Here is a 17,149-nt window from a genome sequence, read left to right on the forward strand (position 1 = left end):
TCTTTATTCAATGTGGTGTGATGTGCCCAAACTGCATCCTGGACTGCCACACCAACATCTATTCCACTCCCTCCAACAAATTTTATGTAAGTTGATTATGGTACCCCTAGTACAGACATCCTTCATAAATATAACTTTCAAACATTTGTAATAAGCATCCACCAACACCATTGCAAAGCTCAAATACTCACTCATTCCCGCCACAGGTCCAATAAAATCCATACACCCAGTATGCCACACTTCTTCAGAAGCCTGAATATGACTCATTTCAGACTGCATACCAACCTTAAGTCTTTTTTCTCTCTCCCTACAATCCACACATCTTTCTACCCACTGAGCAGTTTGTACGTCCACCCATGGCCTCGAGAAGTTTTCCTCCACTCTCCTTTGGGTCATTGTATGCCCCAGGTGTCCTTTGTGTGCTAACTGAATTATTTATTTTTTCTACATTTTTCAGGGGATACAAATCTGTCACCCTGCTTTAAAAAAAAATTTTTACGGACCGATAATTCATCCAGTATCTTAATGAAGGGACTCATAGATAACGGAACTGCACTCTCTCCTGCCTCTTGCTACCACCATCTTACAAACATGCTGTCAAATTCTATCCTCAGGCATTTTTTGCATACATCCTTCCCTAGTAAAAAACACCTACTGTGCAACCTCTTTCAATACAGCCACTGTGCTCTCCTTTTTATTATTGCATACCACCGCACCATCCACAAGCTTCCAATCCACCAACATACAAGGAAAAGCATCAGCCTGAACTCAGCGCCAACTAGAAATATGCTTAAATGAATACATGAATTCTTGTAACTGAGATGGCAATCTTGCAGACCTCCCCCAGGAGTCAATATGATCACCAGCGGCTTCTGGTCTGTCCTCAGTTTGAAATTTATACCCCACAGACACATTCTGAAATACTCCTCAGACCAAGCCGCGACCAAAACACCCACCCACTCCCGATACACTGGCATCAACAGTAAAGACAGTACACAAGGATACATCAAAAGGTACAAAAATTCCTGCATCACAAATATCATGCTTGTTCTTATCAAAAAAAGTCTGTTGGATTTCACTCCACCTGAAAGCACGCCCTGGGCAATGTACTGGTCGACGTCACCTTCAAATCCTTTCAAACCTTGCAAGCCGAGTATGATCTTTATCGTCATCAGTCAGATCGCTATCTGCAGCTTCACTAGCCCCTTCTAAAGCGGCTCTGACCAATCTCCCAGAATTTGATCCTCTGGAAGACAAGCTTCTCTCAGGAGATCTAGAAGGCCATAATGTCCCTAAAATGTATCAGACTCATCTCCAATCAAAATAAAGCATTCTCTTATCTGTGGCAAACATGGGAGGGAGACTTGGGAGGCCTTGATGACGAGGACAGAAGAATTTTGGGCTGGAACATTCCAATGAACCCACAAACTCATCGTGCTGCATATTAATGATGTGCTGGGTGGTAACCGTTACAAACTGACGCTGCTTTTCTTGGGGTTGACTCTTGACAAATGGAACATAGCTAAGGATGCTTGTTTCTGGTCCAGGGAGGACCTGGTCTGGCAGTTGGGGCTTGACTGTTCCCATGGGGAACAGGGTCAAGACTGATTTGCATATGACTGGGTCCAAACTGGAATGGCATGGTGAGCAAAAAAACTGATGGATTAAACCCAGATCTGTGACTGGGGGTGAATGTTTGATTTGTTCTACATTCCATCCATCAACTGTTCTTTTTGCGTTTGTCGCCCCAAATGAGAAGGGTGTGCCCAGACGTGGGTCCCGTGCTCACTATGCCACCAGATTCAAGCTAGGCTGGCTGAAGAGGGGTGATAACCGGAAACCCTGGACCAGAAACAAGCATCCTGGGACCGGAGGACCTGGTCTGGCAGTTCGGGCTGGACTGTTCCCATGGGATACAGGGTCAAGACTGATTTGCATATGACTGGGCCCAAACTGGAATGGCATGGTTAGCAAACAAAATGATGGATTAAACCCAGATCTGTGACTGGGGGGTAAATGTTTGATTTATTCTACATTCCGGTAATCAACTGTTCTTTTTGTGACTATTTGGTGTTAGGTCTATTCTCTGTGTGACATCAGACGGTTCCCTGGATGTTTCTGTGCATGGTAGACATCTTCAGATTCTTTTTTCCTTCCTTGCTTCTTTTGTTTGTTACTTGTAGTCCGTCTTTTATATGTTCTTCCCCGCTTCACCCGTTTGTCCTGTTTCCCATTTCTGGAGCGGTGGATGGGTTGCAAGTGAATCCAGAAAACTCTTCAAGCTGCAAAACTACTCCTACTGGTAAGTAACCATTTTATTTTGCAGTATGAATCCTTTGCTGAATTCCCATGCTGTGCATTAAATTATGTAGCACTAACACCTTCCTTGGGTCGGTCGGGATGAAATGAGGAAGAATTTGCAAACAGGTGCTGTAGTACTTTTTGACCCACTTGTGCTTCTTTGTTCATCTCTATGTAAATACAATAGTGTTTTGTAAAAGTGAAGAGGTCCAAGTTCCCACTGCGCCTATTGTGTAAGGGCACATTTGCTAAACACTTGAATTGTGTCCTTTTTCCGAGTTGAATGAGCCTTTCGGCGTGAGCCGAGTGTCTCCCCCACTGTTGAGTGGCGTACTTTAATTGTTTCAAAAATCCATCTTGAAATTGTTCCTTCTGAGACTGGCGATCCTTTGCTTGATTTTGCGTAGGAGACAAACAGTCTCTCTTGCAAAACTGTTTTGTTTCTTGTATGTAGTATATACATTCTCCTTACGTCTAAGGTATGCAGAGCCTTCTTTATTTGTGTGTGAGGGTTTCTGAAGAACACTGGCAACTGAATGTTTTGGTTGCCATGACATTTGCTTACTAGCTTGGGTAGGAACTTAGGGTTTATTCTGAGAACCACATTGTCCTTATGTATCTGCATATATGGTCCCTATATTGTTAATGCTGGGAGCTCGCTCACTCTCCGTAGTGAAGTAACTGCAATTAAAGGGCTGTTTTCAGGCAATTTAATGGGCTGATTCAAGTTCTGCCTTATTTACGGGTTATAATTTGTCATTAACTGTGCTAGTACTGTGTTTAGACTCCACATAGGTGCAGGTGCTTTCCTTGGTGGTGCAATTCTCTTTGATCCCTCAAAGAATCTTTTAGCTGCTGGTGCAGTGAAGAAGCTTCTACATGAGCTTCCCCTGGAATGTGCTACAATAGCTGCTAGATGCATCTTAGGTTATGAATAGCTTATCTCACTATCCAGTAGATGAGTGAGGTATATCAGTACAGTTTCTAGTATTGTCTTGCAGAAGGACTTCTTGCCTCCTTTAATATTTCCGTGGTTCTTGGTGGTAACTGTATAGTGTGAGTGTTACAGGTTCTGGATGGAAGACTTGTCCGTTCTGCATTGTAGGGAGATCCCATTCCTCCCAGATCTTGATCATTTGTCCCTTGGACAGTTCTAGTAGATTTGAGTAGCAGATTTGTCTGGCCCATTGTGGGGCTATAAGGATGAGGTCTAACCCTGGTTGTCTGACCTTCACCAGTACCCTTGAGATTAGGGGGATCAGTGGAAAGGCGTAAGCAAATCTACCTGACCAGTTTAGTGACAGGGCATTCCCTTCTGAATGGTGGTGTTGAAACCTGGAAGCGAAGAGTTGGCATTTTCGGTTCTCTGCTGTTGCGAACACATCTATTGTTGGTATGACCTAGGCTCTGAAGATCTTCTCCAGAGTTTCCTGTTTGAATTCTCATTAATCTGTGCTGCTTTCTTGTCTGCTTAGCTTGTCCATTTTTGTGTTCACTCTGCCTGGCAGGTGTATTGTCAGTAAGTTGATTGACCTTGGGATGGCCCATTTCCATATTTCTTGGTCTAGCTTGCTCAGGGTGAATGACTTTGTACCTCCCTATTTGTTCAGGTAAAACATTGCTGTGGTGTTATCTGTTTGTATCAGTATGGTTTTCCATGTTGTATGTGCTTGGAAAGCTTTTAGGCCTCATATCTTAAGGTTGCCTGTGTGTGCTCCTCAACATTTGTGGAATGCATCCTTTGTGATGGTCACAGTTGCAGTTGGTGTTTTGAATGGCCTCTCTAACATTATGTTCCTTGATGACCACCATTGTACTTCCTCTTGTATCTCTGCTGTTACAACCACTAGATCCTCCCAACTCCCAGACGCCTGTGACCAGTTGAAGCATAACCATTCCGGGATGGGCTTATGTGCAGTCTTGCATGTGTTACCAGTGGAATGCAAGCTGCCATCACGACGGGCCACCTTGTCATACTGTCCCCTCTGGTAAAGACAAGCTTATTCAATAATCGTCCCTCCCCTCTGTTGCACCCGGGAAGCTTGTGCTGCTCTTGAATTCAGTCTTGCTCCTAGAGGACCTTTTATTTTTCTGGTAGTGGGGCTGAATTCTTGTAGTTTATTGAGAAAACCTAGGCCTTCCAAGGTTGGGAACATCGTTTGGATGTCCCTTTGGCATCCTTGTTTTGTCTTTGCCTTTACCAGCTAGTTGTCTATGTATGGATATACGTTTATTCCTTTCCTTCTGAGGAAGGCTGCTACAGCTGCAAGGCATTTTGTAAACACCCTTGGTGCTGACTATTTCGAATGGTAAGACCTTGAACTGATAGTGTACCCCTTTGAGTCTGAATCTAAGATAATCCCAGTGTGCTTGATTCATGGGTATGTGTAGGTAAGCATCCTTCAGGTCTATGGTTGCCATGTAGCAGGAGAGGAATTACTTCTTGTAGTGTTGTCATCTTGAAACGGCGCGTGTGGATGAATTTTTTATGAACCTGAGATCCAAAATTGGTCTTAAGGTGAGGTCTTGTTTTGGGACCAAGAAGTATGCTGAGTAGTTCTCTTTTTCCTATTTCCTTTACAGGCACCCTTGTTCTTGAAGGAATTCCTTGACCTCTTTCCTGAGTTGTGCTAGTTGCTCCTTTTGGAACTTTTGTCTTAGTTGAAATTGGTGCTGTTTTTTCTTTTTTTTTTTTGTTGAGTTCCATACACTAGCTGTGACTTATCACGCTTAAAATCCAATGGTCTGTGGTGATCTTTTCCCATTGTTGTCGGTAATTTGCTATTCTCCCTCCCACTGGTTTTCTATGAGGCCCTGTATCTGTTGACAAGTCACTTGCTACTTGATCATCCTCCTCTGGAGGGCTGTCCTCTCCCCATTCCTCTCCCCCAAAAGGGCTGTCTTGCAGGGTGTTGCCAATTTTGGTTGTGGTGTAGCCTGCTCTGGGTTTGCTGATGTTACCCCTTTGAGAAGGACCCCCTGGATGTGGGCTTTCTAATTGAGTTTGCCCCACTTTTGAGTACCTCTGTACTGTAAAGCCCCCATTGCCTTAGCCTTCTCATTATCCTTTTTTATCTACTGCAACGATTCATCAACCTCCTGTCCAAATAGTGCTCCCCCTGTGAAGGGCTTGTCGATAACTGTTTCGGAGTAATCCCTTGACTTGGAGTGGGACCCACTGTGTTTCTTATGATTGGCAACCTAGCGTTTGCTTTCCTGCTCCCTGATGGCTTTCTTATGCATCAGAGAGCACTTGTCACATGCCTTCAAATTGTGTTTGGTGCAGTCATTAAAGGCTGACTTTGTGAGGGTCAGTGAATGACATTTGCTTCCAACTGGTGCAGCACAGTTTACAACCTGCCACTTTGAAGGCGCTACTTCCTCAGGCTGTTGAATTCTGGAGAAAACAATGGCAAAGAAATGTTGAAAAATGTAGGAGTTAATACTCTGGACTCATGGCGTAGGGAGTGGAAAAAGAAGAAACAACATTAGCGGACCAGTGTGGCACCTGTACGCTACTGTGTGTTGATACAGGCACAGGTGAATGGAGTCCCGCCAGAGTCCTGATGATGCTATCTTCCAGCGTGAAGAAGTTATCACACAGAAGGATTCTCAATCTAGTCTGGTGCAAAGGTGGATAAATAACGTGAGGTATCTGCAAAGAATTAATCAGAAAGTGGTACATTATAGTACTTGCTATGAATGCCCCACTTTGGAAAGTTCCCTTTTTACCAAAGTCATGTTCATGCTTAGGGATGACATTAGCAGATTTCCAGATTTTCAGTTACCACTTTCCAATTTACTCTACTGTTTAGCAACTGAGGTGTTTTGACAATTATCTGAATTCAGGAAAATCACCTATCCTAAACAGATAAGAGTGCTGAGATTTTAAGTGAACGCTCAGCTGTTACCGAAAAACGAATAGGTAGGATGGAGATTCTATGTAATGGCCTGGCAGGAGATTAAGAGTACTTTTTGGGGTGTGACAAAGAAGTTTTTGGGGTAGGAGGTAGATTTTTTTTTTCCATTCGATTTGTATCTTAAGGAAAATAACTCACTTTGTAGCCAGAACGAAACTATCGCCTTACGCAAAAGAATGCTAGTATAGCAAGCATCCTTGCTCTGTTTAAAAACCTCATTAAACTTTCTGAAGAACTAAATACCAATAAAACCTATACTAGGCGTAATACATTAAACACTAATGATTAAATAATTGCTTCCCTCAAAACAATTCACAAAACTCAATGCCACAAAAATAAAAGATACTCTTTCACACAAAATCACGTCAACAAATTTGTGACCGTCAAAGTCTTGATGTTGCTTCCTTTACTGACACAGTTGGTGTTTTCATGCCCTTACCAGCAAGTAGAATTCCAAACGCTAAGCACTCCATTACTCGTCTTAATGCTTCGCCTGCACCCAGGGGTCTATTACAGGTACCTATAGCCTTTTCACATATTAGTTCTAGTGGCTAGAAAAAAATTGCAACAAGTTAAAATATACAGGTAATCTATCTGAAGACATAACTTCTTTTTTTTAAAACATGCCATGAGTACTGTGAAAAATGATATGAAAAAACTATAAATTATCAACAGTTTAATACAAATCACAAAGCAGTCAACTTGGAATGGACTTCAATAGTGCCTTTGAGATTCTAAGGTTTAGTGATGCCAATGGCTAGTCAGCTCAAAACTAGGCTGACAACGTAGGTCAGAAGATCATAGTGAAGAATGAGTTACATATGTTTGGTGATATGACAGATTGTTCATCTTCCAGAGATTCCTCACCAGGCACATCACCAGACACCTAGACTGGAAATTTTTCAAATGCATAGGCAACATCCAGCATCAAGTGAGACTGCTCTACGTTGCATTAAAATCTGCAATAACTCAGACTATGACGTTATAGCCGCTTAATGCAGCAGCCTTGGCTCCAGTGGTATCAGATTTCTCTTCAGATGTGAGCTGTAGTTATGCACTGTTGAGCAAGTAGCAGCCTCACAAACCACTTACTCAGGCATACTTCTTAACAGAAGCCTTTGCTTAACAACTCAAAATAACAGCAACAAGTCTAGTTACCTGCGCACAAAAACAATCTGAAGGCGTTTAACCCACCAGCTCATATCATTTTTGGTCAATCAACGAATTCCACCACAGCCTATGAATATATTACAATCAGTTTTAAAAGACACTCATATGATGTAATAGCAATTTGTCATCCTTTATCAAGAGTCAGTAGCAACACAGACAAAAATACTTTCACCCTTCGCATAAGCAGTTTTAGAAAAACATAACAAGAGGTAAGGACGAAAGCCTGTAACGTACTGCTCCTACTAGAAGTTATGACGATAAAATAAAGCTATTTCAAATACAAGAACTTCAATAAACAAGAATGGAGAGTCTCACAAGGAGGCCCCATAAGGAATAAGTATGTACAGGCATTGTCAAAGTCAATAGGTCTCGCTTATACAAGAGCTATCAGATATGGCAATGTGTTTTGCCATCTTGTAAACCAGTGTGGCTGCTGTCCACCATGGCTAAAAGTTAGTTACGTGCAGTGTCAGAGAGTAGTGATGGAGTAGAGTGCAGTTAAGTTCAGAAGTAGGGTGTTGTAGAGGAGAGAGGAGTATAGTTCAGTGGAACAGTGTTGTAGAGTGGAGTGGGTGGAAAAGGGTTTTGAGGGTTGGAGTGGATTGAGGTGGTGGATTGAGGTGGTGGATTGAGGACTGGTGATCGGTGAGAACGGAGGTGGACTAAGATGGTGGGGTGGATTGGATTGGAGCAGAGCGGGATGGAGCGGATTGAGTGCGGCAGATTTAGTGGGGTGGATTGAGGGACTGAAATGGGGTGGGGTGGATTGGATTGGGTTGGACTGGATTTGAGTGGGGTGGATTGAGTTGGGATATTGTGGTGGATTGAGTGAGGGGGTGGACTGGAGTGGACTAACTGAAGTGGGGTGGATTGAAATGGGGTGAGGTGGATTGGATTGCGGTGTGATGGGCTGCAGTGGGATGGACTGGACGGCAGTGGGGCGGATTGGATTGCAGTGGGGTTCGCTGGATTGGGGTGTTTGGGATTGGAGTGGATTGGACTGGGGTGGATCGGACCGAGGTGAATTAGAGCAGGGCGGGTGGATTGCACTGAGGTGGGGTGAAAGGATTGGATTTGGGTGGACTGAACTGGGATGGGGTGGACTGGATTGAGTGGACTGGGGTGGACGGATTGGATTGGGGTGGGCTGGACTGGTGTGGGGTGGAATGCAGTGGGGTAGACTGGATTGATTGGAGTGTGGTGGACTGAACTAGGATGGGGTGGGAGAATTGGATTGGGATAGAATGGGGTGGACTGGAGTAGAGTGGGGTGGACCGGAGTCGGGGGAATTGGAGTCAGGTGGAGAGGACTGAAATGGGATGGGTTGGGTGTGGTGGACTGGAGTGGTGGCTAGGACTGGAGTGGGTGGGGTGGATTGGAGTGGTGGGGGATGATCTGGACTGGTGTAGATTGGGGTGAATTGGACTGGGGTGGGCTGGAGTGGATTGGGGTGAACGGGGGTGGGATGGGGTGGACGGGATGGATTGGGGTGAATGGGATTGGGTTGGAGTTGGGTGGATTGGAGTGAGGAGTGAACTGGATTGGGTGGGGTGGATTAGGTTGGAATGGATTGAGTGTGGTAGAGTGTACTGGGGTGGATTGGGTGGGGTAAATTGGATTGGGGTGGGGTGGGTTGGATTGGACTGGAATGGAGAGGGTTGGATTGGAGTGGGGTAGACTGGATTGATGTGGGATGGATTATGTTGGAGAGGGTTGGGCTAGAGTGGGGTAGGTTAAGGTGGTTTGGAGTGGGGTGGATTGGAATAGAGTGGATTGGGGTGGACCGGATTGGCCCTAAAAGGGAAAAGCCTAGTGTGTGGGATATTGGGTACCCCAATATCTCTAATGTGACTAAGGATCTGAGCAAGGATTTAGTTCCAAAAGGGCGAATTATCAGACAGTCCCATAATATATGGCATAAGACATGTAGCAAACCACAGCGTCCCTCAAAGAGATGGACTGGTTGTACTTTAGAATGTCTTAACAAAGCTTATCCTATTGAGTATCAAACGTCTTCCAGTAAATATGTTGCCAGAAATTACGGTGGTGCAGACTAACTGGATTTAGCGTGGCAACTAGCCAAATGCAGAGGTATGTTTGTTCCCCGAGAGGTGCCTGCCCAGCAGACAAATTTTTAGATGGGGCTAAGTTCTCGTACAATTGCAAAATTCTGTATGAGAGTTGAAAATGTCGTTTACAGCTGTCAAAAGGTTAGAATTTCCTAATTATGAAAGAGTTCAGCCAGGGTGAGGCAACCCGCCTCCCTTCAAGTGTTGAATGGACTTGGATGGAGAGCCGAGGGAATTGCTTGGTTGAGGTGTATCGGTGTGTAGGTTGAGGGGGAAGGTCGTCCAAGCCCGATTTTTTATTACTTTGTCCCAAACCTTCAAGGTTGTACTCGGTGTGCTAAGGTAGGTTTTCGGAGGTTGGTCTGGCTTCGGTTTCCAGAGTAAGTCCCATATTACCTTCCCTACAATGGCACGGTCCATGTGCAGTCAATGTTTGTCTGACGCTTCAAGTGACCACTGTGATGACTCGCAGTTGGACTGCCTTGTAGTATAAAGGAAAATCAGGGAGCACCATCACTCATGATGCCTTTGGCATACGCAGCGGTTTGTAGGCTAATCTGGCTCGACTATTCTGCCAAATGAAGCAGGTGATAGTTATGCGTAATGTTTGAAACCTCCACTGGTAGACTCAAACATGTATAAGACCTTGGGGAGCATAGTCTTATTTATCATACCTAATCAATAGATGTGTATCGGTGACCATCATTTCAACTCTCCTTTAATTCAGTTCATCAAAGCATGGGGGGGGGGGGGGTGTTGGAGCTGAATGTTTTATAAAATTGAGCCATTAAGCACTCTGACCGCAGAGATTTGTGCAGTTTTGACCATTGATGGCATTTCGAACCTCCTCCTCATCAATTAGGGCTCCTAGATTTTCATTCTGAGTGGCAGTCACTTGGGGAAGAACAATGTTGTCTAAATATTGAGATATTGCGCTATCTGTTGTTGGCACTGCTGTACAGAGCTCCCAGTAGTAGTTTCCGTATATGGTTGCTTTTTCTATATCTGCGGTAGTCAGCTCATGAGTGGGTTGTTGCATGTCACCCATGTATTCCCTCTCCCCTGTTCATAGAACTTTTTTCTGGAGGCACAGAAGAGTAAGCTCTGCCTGGTTTGTGTGAATTGCATCCAGTTTACCTTGCAAAGTCGGGACTTTGCTCTAGAGTATGAGTGGGGGTGTTCTTTATGTGCTTATTCCTCTGCCAGTGCAAGACAATCCTTTGCCCTCTGTTTAATGACGCCATCAGGGAGATACATTTCCCTTGGAGGACCACCTTGAAGACGTCCCACGTGACACTCGGGTTAGTGTCCTCCGGTTGAGTAGGAAGTAGTCTCTAGTGATGAGGCATAGTTTATCTCCAGAGGATTTATCTCTAGTCAGGGAGGGGGGAAAACCAGCGTGGCTGTTTTTTACCCCACTGTAATGTGACCTCTACCGGAGAGTGATCAGATGGGGAAATGGGGTGGATCGTAGCTTTATGTAACCTGTGCCCTCTCACTGGACTAACCAAAACAATCAATCTCACAGTACGTGTGATGTGAGTGAGAACAGAATGTGTAGTCTGTCAGCGGGATGGAGTGTCCTCCACGCATCAATAAGCCCCAACTCCTTCATGGTGTGTTTTAAAGCATGAGAGAAATTGCCTGTTGTAGAGCGCTGAGGATTCGTACTATTGCAAGCTGCACGCCAAGTGAGGTGAAAATCTCCCGTCAGGAAGATATTGCCCCCACAAATCCCCCAGCATCGTCAGGCAGTTGTGGAAAAACGTTTCCTGGTTAGTCTCATGGTGCATATACTGAAGCAAATGTAGCCTGCAGGTCCCTTAGGAGATCTTTTTAACCTTAACTTTTCTCCCCTCCTTGTCGATGCGGTGGCCTTTAGGGTTGAATTGCAAAGACTTGTCTAACTTAAGTGCTACACCACTGTGCTTTGAGGGGACTGCTGATAGGATCCATGTTAGAGTCTGTGATCGTCTTTGCGTTTTAAATGAGTTTCCTGCAGAGCTATCACGTCATAGTTTTGGTCTAGTAAATATTTTCATGGTTTGTGACAGTATGCGGGTGAGTTCAGGTCTTTGAATTCCATGTGAGAGTTGTCACCTAGATTCTTCCAGCATTACAGCCTCACTGCTTCACAGAATGTGTAGGTTCGTTCTGCAGTTATGGCCATTTCCCAACTTTTGTTTCTGCCTACAGCTGAGCTGAGCTGGATTACATCCGTTCGGCCATCTTGGCAGGCAATGCCCCCAATTCTTCTCTTTTACATGGGTTCTCATCCTCACACAAGATAGTTTCCTGCAGTGCCAGTGCTTTTGTTTTTACTTTAGTACTTCTTCAGTGCTGCCAATGAGTTAAGATAGCATCTCATTTTTTTTATGTGAGCACAGGGCACATTCCAGCTTTGTCAGTTCCGGTCTCCTGCTAATGGTGTTGTAAATTCCTTTTTGGAGTGCCCTTTATTTATCTGGCTGCTGCTATTTCATATCATACTGGATTCAATGTGAAACTGTTCTTTGCAAATATGTTTTTTTTTTGTATGCACACACTGATGTGCACTTGTAACTGCAGTTCTGTATTTCATGCTGGTGTATATTTTTTAATTGGGGACTACTTTTATACTTGTAAATCATTTTATGTCCTGCCACAATCATTTTTTTTTAAATGTATGGTGTTAGCCATGGCCTTTTGATTTTACTAAAATTATGTGTATAATAGTTACTTATAAGGGGTTTCTGCCTGACATCACCCATTAATCAGTTGTTTTGTCATTCATGTTTTTCTACCACGAACTCCAGCATGCCTCATGGGGCTGCCCACTCCAGCCACTGGATGACTTTAGAGTGATTTACAACATAGCAGTTCAGATTAGAGAACCTTCCCTTTACCGACAACATGATGATTCACTTTCCATTTTATCACGGTTTTATTGCAGGTTTTAACTGTAAAATAGATGATATGTATTGAGTGTGCTTTATGAGATAGTACAATATTTGCTGCTTACAAGAAACATGGTCGAAAAGGTGGAACCCCATAGACTGATGGAATTTCACAACTCAGTTCACTTTAGGAAAGGTCAACCGATTGGGGGTGACTTAATATATGGTTTCTTGCAAGTTAAATTATAAACAGCAGCAAGTCATTGTGGGGCATTGTCATTCGCGTATTTTGCATGTACAATTATCGAACACTGCTAACTATTTTGTTCGCTTCTTAATGTATATACCCCCGCGCCCCCTTGAGATTTTGAGGTTCACGCTATCTGGGATGGGTTGGAAGATTATGTTATGAGTCTTAATGTCAGTAGGGAACTTGATGATAGTCAATTATTATTTATCTACAGCAATTTTAAAACATTCCTCACTTCTGAAATAGCCATTAATAAGACCTTTGATAAAGACAGCTGTTAAACTTTTTTTTTTTTAAGCTTGAAAATGGGGAAAGCTTTTTCATTTATGCTTAAAGGACGTTGGTTTCTAAATAGCCCTACTCCGTCAGATTGGTCAGCTAGTAATACTTTCAGCCAGGGCTTTATGTCATCTGTGATTTACTATTATTAACATTAAAGGCTGGGGAAAGGTTAATGAAAGGGTAGAGCGTGACCGTAACCCTATTATAGTCCAGTTGTACAAGGTGTGCCAGGGAAGGGCTCCCTGTAGTACCCTTGTGAATTGGTGGTGTTAAATGACAGGAAGGCTGTCAGCTGGAATATTGATAAATATTGGGAAAAGGTGGACTTCCTTAGTAGTATGATATTTAGTTTCAATAGTGTTCTAGTAGTGGGAGAAATAAGTAATGCACAAAAAAATGTTGTGTTCACACCTAGACAAGAAGCCGCACCCAAGAATGATTAAACAGCAAAATAATAGTTGGCTTGACTTCGAGAGCCTAGTCAATAAAAAAAAAAAAAAAAAAGTTTTAATGCATTAATTACTCAGCATCTCTCTGTGCCACACGTAATGGTATTTGAGGAGCTTGGGAGAATGTATAAAAGCTTGATGAAAAGTAAAACATGAATATTAGATGTAAGCTGTGGTTAGAGCTAATGGTGGCAACCTACAGAAAAGACACGAAGAAATTCTGGACAATTATCTCCGATGTAGGAAACAGTTGTATGGCTAGGGTTAGAGTCCATATTGGTTCAAACAAATGGGAAGCCATTTCACACAGCTATATAGCAGCTCATGATCTCAAACTCACATGCCTGCAGCGACCAGCAAGGAGTGTGCGGGTGAACAACGGGCAATACTGATTTCAGCCCCCGAGGTGTAAAGAGCTATATGCAGTAATAAATAAATATTATACAACAGGCCCAGATTTAATTCCTCTCAATTTGTATTGTGTAGAGCCCCAAATATGGTGCAAGATTCTTTCCCTGGTGTTTAATGCTGTAGCTGCAGAGGGTGGGTAGGTTTCTGATCTCATGACAATCAAAGATCCTGGCACCTATCAACAAAAAAGGAGCTGAAATAATACTAAAACTAACCACCCAATCTCCGTTCTAGATGGAGTAGGGAAAATCCTGGGCAAAGTACATTTAAACGGATTACATGGTCGGACAACAATGGCATATTGATGGAGACGCAGGCCAGCTTCCAGTCAAAGATCAGCACGGTGGCTTAAGCTAGTCATCTATTTCTGATTGTGTACAAGTACAGAGGGGTTACAAACAGCACCCTGTACCTAATTATTGTGAACCCGAATTTGTATTTCGAATATCACGAGAAGTTAAGGTCATATATGTGTAAGACGGGAGTTGACACTGCCCTTCCGAGTGCTAATATTGGTTTACATACCAATATGTCCAGGGTCAGTTATTGGCCTCGTGGTGAATTATAGTGCCCCCTTTCCGAATGATCAATGTGTGATGCAGGGCTGTCTCATGGCTCAGTCCTTTTCAGTCTAGTTCTGAATGATGTAGTGGGACATCTGAAAAATCCAACGTACACATGCAAGGATTAAGGTGCTAATCCGTTTTGCAGACAATGTTGAGAGCAGTGAAAATGCTTCACAAAAATTACATGAAGCCTATTTGGAATACTGTACTGAGCAGGACCTCATTATAAATACCTCAAAAACTAAGGTCATTCTTATCAACCCTACTCCCACCTTTCGGAGGAAACTTAGGTTCTATGGTTTTCCCTGGAGGGGGTCTCGGAGTGCGATTATCTGGGGATCTGCTTTGAAGAATAGCTAACATGGAGGGTACAGATAGTCAAGGCTACTACAAGTCTCCTACAAACTTCTAGAGCAAGCCTCTTCCTAAAACTCAAGGTGAGTGGTCAATGTGTGATGTTGCAACTATATCATCAAAAGGATGTGGCTACTACTCTCCGTGGGTCTAAGTCTGGGGATATGGTAAACTAAAAAAAAACTTCAAGTAGTAGAAAACAACTTTTGTTGGCCCCTCTTATGCTTAGGCCCAGAACACCTTTGGTGTCCTTGTATCCTGAAGCTGGCATGTTCTCTATTGCAGCCCAGGAAGCTTTAAATCTCATATTAGTTTGGATATGTGCCCACAGAAATCAGTGTGCATCACTTTACTTACAAAATCAATCCACAAAATGTTTTCCAGGGTGTCCTGAGGGTTTAGTTAGTGGCCTTTGGAAGGAGTCCGCTCATGTTGGTCCTGACTCAACCGAACTTGCCAAGAAGTAGTTTTGTTCATATATCCAAAAGGACTTTGAAATTAAGGTACGAGCTGGAGGTTTAGTGGCAAAGTATTTTGCTCATAAGCTGCCTCCCTGGTTTGAAAAATATGTAGATGGGTTATATCCAGAGCTGAAATGCCTCCTTACTTAAGATCTAAATTGGGGACTTTTCCCACTAGTGGACATCTAGCCGACTTTGGTGGAAACCCAAAGGTGCGCAATAGGTTAGTGGAAGCAAGAAAAGATACTGAGATGCATTTTATGCTGTCTTGAACAAAATGTACTGCGAACCTTAGACATTGGTTGCACCCATTGTTCAGGACAAACAGCACTAGGTTGGCAGAAGAAGTAATGATGCTCTGCTCTAGGACAGATGACCCTCTTACTGTTGTTGCTGCTTACGTTTGGTCAGTGAGGGCAAAAGTAGGACATCGGTTGTTATATTAGTTTTTGGATTCAATACTAACTAGGGTCCTGTTTAATGTTTTAATATTGCTACAATTTGATTACTCAGTAATAATATGTGTTTTTTAATATTGTATTTAATCTGTGACTAGATTATTAATAGGCCCTTATTCAGCAGAGTCTTTAGGTATTCTTTGCAATATATATTTTAACATTGTGTAGAACTGCATTTTTATGGCAGTTTTAATCATGGTATCTTTTAACTAACTTCTTATATTTGTAGGGAAATGCTGATGACAATTCACAGTGAGACAGCTGCTGTGGCAGTTACAACCAGAGGTTGAGCTATGCACATTTGTGGTTCATAAGGGGTACAATTTGTACTACTGTACTTGCTGAATAAAGAAACCTACATGAATCCCAAATTGCCCTTTGATTCTTCTTAATGTACATTTGAGATCCACATTAGGATACTTCACTGTTTTATTTTTTTTTAGAGATCCTCACCTGACAGAGCAAAAATATTTATGGAAGCGGACACTGCACTGGCACTTCGCCTATGCAAAAGTTGATATGTTCTTAAAGTGATGGTATTTTATTACCTGTTTAGGGAAACCTACCAGTTTTTTTTATTTGTGGAAACGGTCTTGAATAAGAGGTAAAATGTTGCTTGCAATTTTCAGTTTCATCATAAGTTAACTTTAAAAGGAGCACTCTTTAAGAGTTAACAAACATTTAGACTTTGAAGAGGCCTCAAAGATGTTGCGTATGAGCAGATATGCCAAGATATAAATATATTTATATGAATCACACAAGCACACATTTTCAATAAACACACCACATAACACTTTATTTTAGACTGATCTTTGTTAAGTGACAAATCTTTGCATATTATTATACAACTGTTGGCTTTATTTTGTGTAAGGTTTCAAAAATCGAAATTAGAATTCGTCAGTGTCATACTTACCCATCCTTTTAATGGCTCCCATGTTGGTACTCTGTTGCATAAATCACGCAGAATACGTAGAACAATTACACATGACTTTAATCCATTTGCTCTTGCCTAAAACAAACAAAATGGTTGCAATGCAACTGTATAAATACTATTTTTTTGTAATGAACCCTGAGATAGATTGTAAATAATGATTGTTTATTTTGATATCATGCAGAAAATAAATACAAAAGGCATATACCTGACTTAAAAGTGATGTCTTAAAAAAAATCTGGAACACAATATATAAATCTCTTTTATAGCCTCATCACAGACATAGGCTAGTCAACTGTCCAGATTATTTAATGTAATTCACTTATTTAACATTATTTGAAATCCAAAATATTATATTTAATAAATTACTAAAAACAGTTGAAACTTGAAATTATAGAAGTTTAAATGAAAACCTCATAAGTCTACCCAAGATAAGAACAAATCAGCCAACCTGAAACCATTTGGCATGACGCAGTGACGCCAAGGCGTTCAGGCATTTCTGCCTGTCCAATAAATCCGGAGGATCTTTCATCGCAACATTTTCTACTGGTAAAACGGAATAAAAAGACAGATACAATTTGACCAAGGGGATTCTGTCACAGTACAAAAAAGGGTAGAGCATCTCAATGGGCTAATAAGACTCCCAGAAGT

The 17,149-nt window shown here is 42.4% G+C and overlaps 1 protein-coding gene across 4 annotated transcripts in view; it reads right to left on the minus strand.

Moving 5' to 3' along the window:
• Nucleotides 1–17,149, minus strand: part of STRBP (spermatid perinuclear RNA binding protein) — a 451,011-nt gene that overhangs the window by 297,973 nt on the left and 135,889 nt on the right. For all 4 annotated transcript variants that reach the window (XM_069241550.1, XM_069241553.1, XM_069241551.1 and 1 more), the window contains 3 exons: nt 16,950–17,044; nt 16,481–16,576; nt 6,661–6,772 (listed from right to left, as the gene is read on the minus strand). In XM_069241550.1, the coding sequence (XP_069097651.1) occupies nt 6,661–6,772; nt 16,481–16,576; nt 16,950–17,044 (303 nt within the window). The remainder of the gene's footprint in view (nt 1–6,660; nt 6,773–16,480; nt 16,577–16,949; nt 17,045–17,149) is intronic.

Source organism: Pleurodeles waltl, chromosome 6 (assembly GCF_031143425.1).
Source record: "Pleurodeles waltl isolate 20211129_DDA chromosome 6, aPleWal1.hap1.20221129, whole genome shotgun sequence".
NCBI classification, from domain to species: Eukaryota; Metazoa; Chordata; class Amphibia; order Caudata; family Salamandridae; genus Pleurodeles; species Pleurodeles waltl.